Genomic DNA, 1225 nt, shown 5'->3' with positions numbered 1-1225 from the left:
AAAAGTAACCAGCCTAAAATCCTCATCACAGGGAAGGCGCGTCTCCGCGGACGCAGCCCAGACCCTCTATCTCAGCCTGACCCCTCCCTTCTCCCGCCCCCTCATCTTTTCACCCCAAGTCCCCAACCTTCTCGGACCTGCCGCCCCTTTTCCGTCTCCCGAGCCCCTTCCCCCTCCCGGCCTCATCACCCTCGGGGACCCGCGCTAGAACGAGGGTTGGGCCGGGTCCGGGGTCTCAGCCCCTCCCCGCCCCCAGGCTCCCACTCCATGAAATATTTCAAAACCGCCGTGTCCCGGCCCGGCCGCGGGGAGCCCCGCTTCATCGCCGTCGGCTACGTGGACGACACGCAGTTCGTGCGGTTCGACAGCGACGCCGCGAGTTCGAGGATGGAGCCGCGGGCGCCGTGGGTGGAGCAGGAGGGGCGGGGGTATTGGGAACCGGAGACGCGGACCGTCAAGGGCACCGCACAGAGTTTACTAAAGAAACTGAATGCCGCATGTGTCAACTACAACCAGAGCGAGGCCGGTGAGAGACGCGGGCCCAGGTCGCGACCTCCCATCCCCATGGACGGGCCGGGGTCTCCCCGAGTCTCCGGGTCCGAGATTCACCCCGAGGCTGCGGGACCCGCGCGGCCCCCGACCCGGGAAGAGCCGGCAGGGACTTTCCGCGGTTTCATTTTCAGTTTGGGTTTAATATCTGCGTGTGGGCGGGGCCGAGTAGGCGGGGCTGACCTCTGGGCGGGGTCAGGGTCTCACAGCTACCGGTTGTGTATGGCTGCTACTACGTGGGGCCAGATCTGTGCCTCCTCCGCGGGTACAGACAGGTCGCCTACGACGGCGCCGATTTCATCGCCCTGAACAAGGACCTGCACCCTGGACCGCGGCGGACACGGGGGCTCAGATCTCCCGGCGCAGGTGGGAGGCGGCCGGTGTGGCGGAGCGCTGGAGGAACTACCTGGAGGGCACGTGCGTGGAGTAGCTCCTCAGATACCTGGAGAACGGGAAGGAGACGCTGCAGCGCGCGGGTACGAGGGGACACGGGGCCTCCCGATCTCCTCTCGGGTTGGGGGCGTCCGACAAAGAGAGAAGGAAAATGGGATCACTGTCAGAATACTGTCTCTCAGGAGGGGGAGGAATCCCCCCAGGTTTTCATATTTTGTGATAGTGACTTGCACAGAGGGCCTGCCGTTGTTCTCTAAAGGACACTTAGGGAATCCAATTTCTT

At 64.2% G+C, this 1225-nt stretch overlaps 1 protein-coding gene across 1 annotated transcript; it reads left to right on the top strand.

The window, feature by feature from the left end:
* Positions 1-222: 222 nt before the first annotated feature.
* LOC124234616 (class I histocompatibility antigen, Gogo-B*0101 alpha chain-like) lies at positions 223-915 on the top strand (the record flags this gene model as incomplete). The annotated part of the gene is made up of 2 exons (XM_046651940.1): positions 223-682; positions 796-915. Coding segments are annotated over exons 1-2 (535 nt in total), but the record flags the coding sequence as incomplete, so codon positions are not given.
* Between the last annotated feature and the right edge of the window lie 310 nt (positions 916-1225).

Source organism: Equus quagga, unplaced genomic scaffold (genome assembly GCF_021613505.1).
Source record: "Equus quagga isolate Etosha38 unplaced genomic scaffold, UCLA_HA_Equagga_1.0 96975_RagTag, whole genome shotgun sequence".
NCBI lineage: Eukaryota > Metazoa > Chordata > Mammalia > Perissodactyla > Equidae > Equus > Equus quagga.
The sequence above is the reverse complement of the archived record's forward strand: the minus strand, read 5'-3'. Positions and strand labels throughout refer to the sequence as shown.